The sequence below is a fragment of the Oncorhynchus keta genome, chromosome 32, assembly GCF_023373465.1.
Source record: "Oncorhynchus keta strain PuntledgeMale-10-30-2019 chromosome 32, Oket_V2, whole genome shotgun sequence".
In the NCBI taxonomy this organism is placed as follows: Eukaryota; Metazoa; Chordata; class Actinopteri; order Salmoniformes; family Salmonidae; genus Oncorhynchus; species Oncorhynchus keta.
In genome coordinates, this window is record NC_068452.1 from 10,684,437 (window position 1) to 10,690,689 (window position 6,253).

Below are 6,253 nucleotides of genomic sequence, written 5' to 3' on the forward strand. Positions count from 1 at the left end.
ATATATATATATATATTCTTATTTCATTCCTTACTTAATTTAGTATGTAGGACTCTTGTATATTAAAAAAGAATGTATGTGTGTGTGTGTGTGTGTGTGTGTATGGATGAGCAATGAGGCGGCATAGGCAAGGCGCAATAGAGGTATAAAATACAGTATATACATATGAGATGAGTAAATGCAGGATATGTGAACATTAAAGTGGCATTTACTAAAGTGACTGGTGATCCATTTATTAAAGTGGCCAATGACTTCAACTCTGTATGTAGGCAGCAGCCTCTCTGTGTTAGTGATGGCTGTTTAACAGTCTGATGGCCTTGAGCTAGAAGCTGTTTTCATTCTCGGTACCAGCTTTGATGCACCTATTCTGACCTGACCCCCTGGATGGTAGCGGGGTGAACAGGCAGTGGCCCGGCTGGTTGTTGTCCTTGATGATCATTTTGGTCTTCCTGTGACATCGGGTGGTGTAGGTGTCCTGGAGGGCAGGTAGTTTTGTCCCCGGTGATGATGTTGTGCAGACCGCACCACCCTCTGGAGAGCCTTGTGGTTGTGGGTGGTGCAGTTGCCATACCAGGAGGTCATACAGGATGCTCTCAATTATGCATCTGTAAAGTTTGTGATGGTTTTAGGTGACAAGCTAAATTTCTTCAGCCCCTGACTCATTCTTCACCACACTCTCTGTGGGTGGACCATTTCAGTTTGTCTTGTGATGTGCCATTTCAGTTTGTCCGTGATGTGAAGTGCTGAGTAATCCTTTCTGTAGAACGACTACCTCCACACCTTTGCACTCAAGGACAGAATGTGGCTATGGAAGGAGGGGATGGTGTGATGATAGGTATTTGTCCAAAACTCATTAGTGATCCTCAGCCCCCTTGACCTCCAGTCAGCTCTTTTCCTGAAACCGTGACTTTGGAGCTTTGCGGTTGACTGAATGCTTGCCAATAACTTAATAACCCACTCAGTCTCCGCCCATGCTTAGCTGACTCCGCATCAAATAAAGCGTTTTTGTCACATGTGCCGAATACAACTTTACGCTACATGCTTGCTTACAAGCTCTTTTCCAACACTGCAGAGTTAAAAGTAAGACACATTTGCAAAATAAAAAAAGGAAATAGTAACACAATAAAATAACAAGCACAATGTTATATAAAAGAAGTACCGTTACCAAGTCAATGTTTTAGGGGCTACGAGGTAGTTGAGGTAATGTGTACAGTCGTGGCCAAAAGTTGAGAGACACAAATATACATTTTCAGTCTGTTGCCTCAGTTTGTATGATGATAATTTCCACATACTCCAGAATTTTATAAAGAGTGATCAGATTAATTGCAATTAATTGCAAAGTCCCTCTTTGCCATGCAAATGAACTGAATTCCCAAAAAACATTTCCACTGCATTTCAGCCCTGCCACAAAAGGACCAGCTGACATCATGTCAGTGATTCTCTCATTAACACAGGTATGAGTGTTGACGAGGACAAGGCTGGAGATCACGCTGTCATGCTGATTGAGTTCGAATAACAGACTGGAAGCTTCAAAAGGAGGGTGGTGCCATCATCATTGCTTTGCACAAAAAGGGCTTCACAGCAAAGATATTGCTGCCAGTAAGATTGCACCTAAATCAACCACTTATCGGATCATCAAGAACTTCAAGCAGAGTGGTTCAATTGTTGTGAAGAAGGCTTCAGGGCACACAAGAAAGTCCAGCAAGCGCCAGGACCGTCTCCTAAAGTTGATCAGCTGCAGGATTGGGGCACCACCAGTACAGAGCTTGCTCAGGAATTGCAGCAGACAGGTGTGAGTGCATCTGCACGCACAGTGAGGCGAAGACTTTTGGAGGATGGCCTGGTGTTAAGAAGGGCAGCGAAGAAACCACTTCTCTCCAGGAAAAACATCAGGGACAGATTGATATTCTGCAACAGGTACAGGGATTGGACTGCTGAGGACTGGGGTAAAGTCATTTTCTCTGCTGAATCCCCTTTCCGATTGTTTGGGGCATCTGGAAAAAAGCTTGTCCGGAGAAGACAAGGTGAGCACTACCATCAGTCCAGTAAAAGCATTCTGAGACCATTCATGTCTCAGAATCCATTCACTCACTCACAATTTTGCCGAAGAAAACAGCCAAGAATATAGAATGGTACCAACACATCCTCCGAGAGCAACTTCTCCCAACCATCCAGGAACAGTTTGGTGATGAACAATGCCTTTTCCAGCATGATGGAGCATCTTGCCATAAGGCAAAAGTGATAAATAAGTGACTTAGGGAACAAAACATCGATATTTTGGGTCCATGACCAGGAAACTCCCCAGACCTTAATCCCATTGAGAACTTGTGGTCAATCCTCAAGAGGTGGGTGGACAAACAACACTCCACAAATTCTGACAAACTCCAAGCATTGACTATGCAAGAATGGGCTGCCGTCAGTCAGGATGTGGCCCAGAAGTTAGTTTTTCTCAATTGCTAAAACACAATTTCTGAAACCATGCTCCATTTCCTGAAAACATTAAACACAAAACCTCATCTTCAAGCACTATTTACATAACCTCTGACTCCTCTTGCAAAATGAAACATTCGCCTCAAAACAGTTTTACCTGTGTTCAAAATCAAGCACTGCTCTCAAATCATAAACAAAGTGATCAAAATGATATACACTCTCAAGCAGTCAGTAAACAATACACTGAAAAATAGAAAACACATTGTTCAAAACATACAATTCTCAGGGAGAAGTACATTTTTAATCTAAAAAATATTCATATTTTTCCATCATTGTCTTTTGATGAACGAAAACATCACAATTGATCAGAAATTATTACTCTGCTTTGCTCTGCAATTTTGTTTTTGTTCTTCCTCCTCCTTGTACCCCTATTTTTACAGTACTGTACCCTGCATCTCACAAACTTGTCCTTTGTCTCTGTGATATGAACCTGCAACAAGTCAAACTCTTTTGAGCAGTCAGTAATGTTAATAAATGGGCCCGACGTCCACAGGTGGGGGTTGTGCTTACAGCCCAACACCGTGCAGGACGTTTGGCATTTGCCAGAGAACACCAAGATTGGTAAATTCGCCACTGGCTTCCTGTGCTCTTCACAGATGAAAGCAGGTTCACACTGAGCACGGGACAGACGTGACAGAGTCTGGAGACGTTGTGGAGAATGTTCTGGTGCCTGCAACATCCTCCAGCATGACCGGTTTGGCGGTGGGTCAGTCATGGAGTGGGGTGGCATTTCTTTGGGGGTCCGCACAGCCCTCCATGTGCTCGCCAGAGGTAGCCTGACTGCCATTAGGTACCGAGATGAGATCGTCAGACCCCTTGTGAGACCATATGCTGGTGCGGTTGGCCCTGGGTTCCTCCTAATGCAAGACAATTCTAGACCTCATGTGGCTGGAGTGTGTCAGCAGTTCCTGCAAGAGGAAGGCATTGATGCTATGGACTGGCCCGCCCGTTCCTCAGACCTGGATCCAATTGAGCACATCTGGGACATCATGTCTCGCTCCATCCACCAATGTGGCGTTGGTGGATGGAGCGAGATATGATGTCCCAGATGTGCAGCAGGTTGCACCACAGACTGTCCAGGAGTTGGCGGATGCTTTAGTCCAGGTCTGGGAGGAGATCCCTCAGGAGACCATCCGCCACCTCATCAGGAGCATGCCCAGGCGTTGTAGGGAGGTCATAGAGGCACGTGGAGGCCACACACACTACTGAGCCTCATTTTGAGTGTGACTCCAAATCCAGACCTCCGTGGGTTGATAAATTTGATTTCCATTGATCATTTTTGTGTGATTTGTTGCCAGCACATTCAACTATGTGAAGAAACATTTATTTAATAAGAATATTTCATTCATTCAGATCTAGGATGTGTTATTTTAGTGTTCCCTTTATTTTTTAGAGCAGTGTATTTCAAGCAGACCACCATAATCCCTGTGCCCAAGAATGCTAAGGTAACCAGTCTAAATGACTACTGCCCCGTAGTCCTCACATCTGTAGCCATGAAATGCTTTGAAAGGCTGGTCATGGCTCACATCATCCCAGACACCCTGGACCCATGCCAATTCGCATATCGCCCCAACAGATTCACAGATGCCATCTCTACTGTACTCCACACTGCCTTCTCCCACCTGGACAAAAGGCACACCTATATGAGAATGCTATTCATTGACTACAGCTCAGCGTTCGACACCGTAGTGCCTTCAAAGCTCATCACTAAGCTAAGAATCCTGAGACTAAGCACCTCCCTCTGTAACTGGATCCTGGACTTCCTGACGGGCCACCCCCAGCTGCTGAGGGTAGGAGCAACACATCTGCCCGCTGATCCTCAACATCGGAGCCCCTCGGGGGTGTGTGCGTGCTCAGTCCCCTCCTGTACTCCCTGTTCACCCACGACTGCATGGCCAGGCACGACTCCAACATCAGACGACACAACAATGGTACCAGCCTCGTCACCACAACAGCCTCATTGCCGACAACGACCAGACACCCTATAGGGAGGAGGTCAGGGACCTGTCGGGTGGTGCCAGAATAACAACTTATTCCTCCAACATAATCCAAGACAAAGGAGATGATTGTGGACTACAGGAAAAGGAGGACCGTGCACTCCCCATTCTAATCGACTGGGCTGTAGAGGAGCTGGTTGAGAGCTTCCAAGTTCCCTAGTGTCCACATCACCAACTAACTAGAATGGTCCAAGCACACCAAGACAGTCGTGAAGAGGGCACGACAAAACCTATTCCCCTCAGGAGACTGAAAAGATTTGGCATTGGTCCTCAGATCCTCAAAAGGTTCTACAGCTGCAACATTGGAGAGCATTCTGACTGGTTGTATCTCTGCCTGGTACTGCAACTGCTCGGCCTACGGGAAGCAAGACACTACAGAGGGTTGTGCGTATGGCCCCGATATGTCGTTGGGGCAAAGCTGCCTACCATCCAGGACCTCTTTACACCAGGCGGGTGTCAGAGGAAGACCTTAAAAATGGTCAAATGCTCCAGCACACCCCAGTCATAGACTGTTCTCTCTGCTACCTCATGGCAAGTGGTACCAGATCGCCAAGTCTAGGACCAAGAGGCTCCTCGACAAGCTTGCACACCTCCTAAGACATAAGCCTCCTGAACAGATCATCAAATGGCTACCCGTACTATTTGCATTGTGTCCCGCCACCCCCAACCCGCCAACCCCTATTACGCTGCTGCTACTCTCTGATTTATCATCTATTCATCGTCACTTTAACTTTATTGCTTGCGTGCTATATTACCTCAATTAGACCGACGAACCCGGTGCCCCAACACATTGACTCTACTGGTACCACCTGTATTTGGCCTCCCTACTGTTATTTTTCATTGTCATTTACTGAAATTAAGACCTTTCTTTACCTGTCTATTGTTTACCTAATACCTATTTTTTTAACACTGCAAGCCCTAACCAACAGTGCAATGTTTAGAAGTAAGCAATTTCACTGTAAGGTGAAACACCTGTTGTACACCTGTTGTATTTGGCTCACGTGACACTTTGATTTGATTTAAGATTTTGCTTGTAAGCAGGAATCAGAAGGATAGTTGTGGTCAGATTTTCCAAATGAAGGGTGAGGGAGAGCTTTGTTATGCATCTTTGTGAGTAAAGATGATCTACAGTTGTCTTTCGCCTCTAGTTGCACTGGTGAAATGCTGGTAGAAATTATGTAAGACTGATTTCAGTTTTCCTGCATTAAAATCACCGGGCACTAGAAGCGCCGCCTCTGGATGAGCATTTTCTTGTTTGCTACATATATTATTATTATATTACTAATGGCCCCATACAGCTCGTTGAGTGTTGTTTTAGTTCCAGCCAGTATCTGTTTGTGGTAGTAAATGGACAGCTACGAAAATATAGATGACAGAAATGTTATGGTGTACAGCTTATCATTAGGTATTCTCACTCAGGCGAGCAGAACCTCAACTCAGTTAATATTATAGATTGCGCATCAGCTGTTAACAAAGAGCGCACCCCTTGAGTTTACCCAACCTTGCTGTTATGTCCTACCCATGTATAGATAAACCAGCTAGATTTATAGTTTCCATGTCCTTGTTCAGCCATGACTCTGAGAAACATAGGATATTCGATTTCTTCCGATCATGTTGATAGTCTCGAACAGAACTCGTCCAGTTTATTCTCCAGTGATTGCACATGCGCCAATAGAACAGAGGGTAGAGGTGGTTTATCCTCTCGCCGACATAGTCTCGTCAGGTATCCCACATGCCAGTCTCTATAACGCCGCCTCTTCCTTTTT

At 45.3% G+C, this 6,253-nt stretch overlaps 1 protein-coding gene across 1 annotated transcript in view; it reads left to right on the forward strand.

The window, feature by feature from the left end:
* Positions 1–2,954: 2,954 nt before the first annotated feature.
* The window catches only part of LOC127914381 (oocyte zinc finger protein XlCOF6.1-like), a 52,449-nt gene continuing 49,150 nt past the window's right edge, over positions 2,955–6,253 (forward strand). The window contains exons 1-2 of the mRNA XM_052490162.1: positions 2,955–2,983; positions 3,884–3,935. Of these exons, the coding sequence (XP_052346122.1) occupies positions 2,955–2,983; positions 3,884–3,935 (81 nt within the window). The remainder of the gene's footprint in view (positions 2,984–3,883; positions 3,936–6,253) is intronic.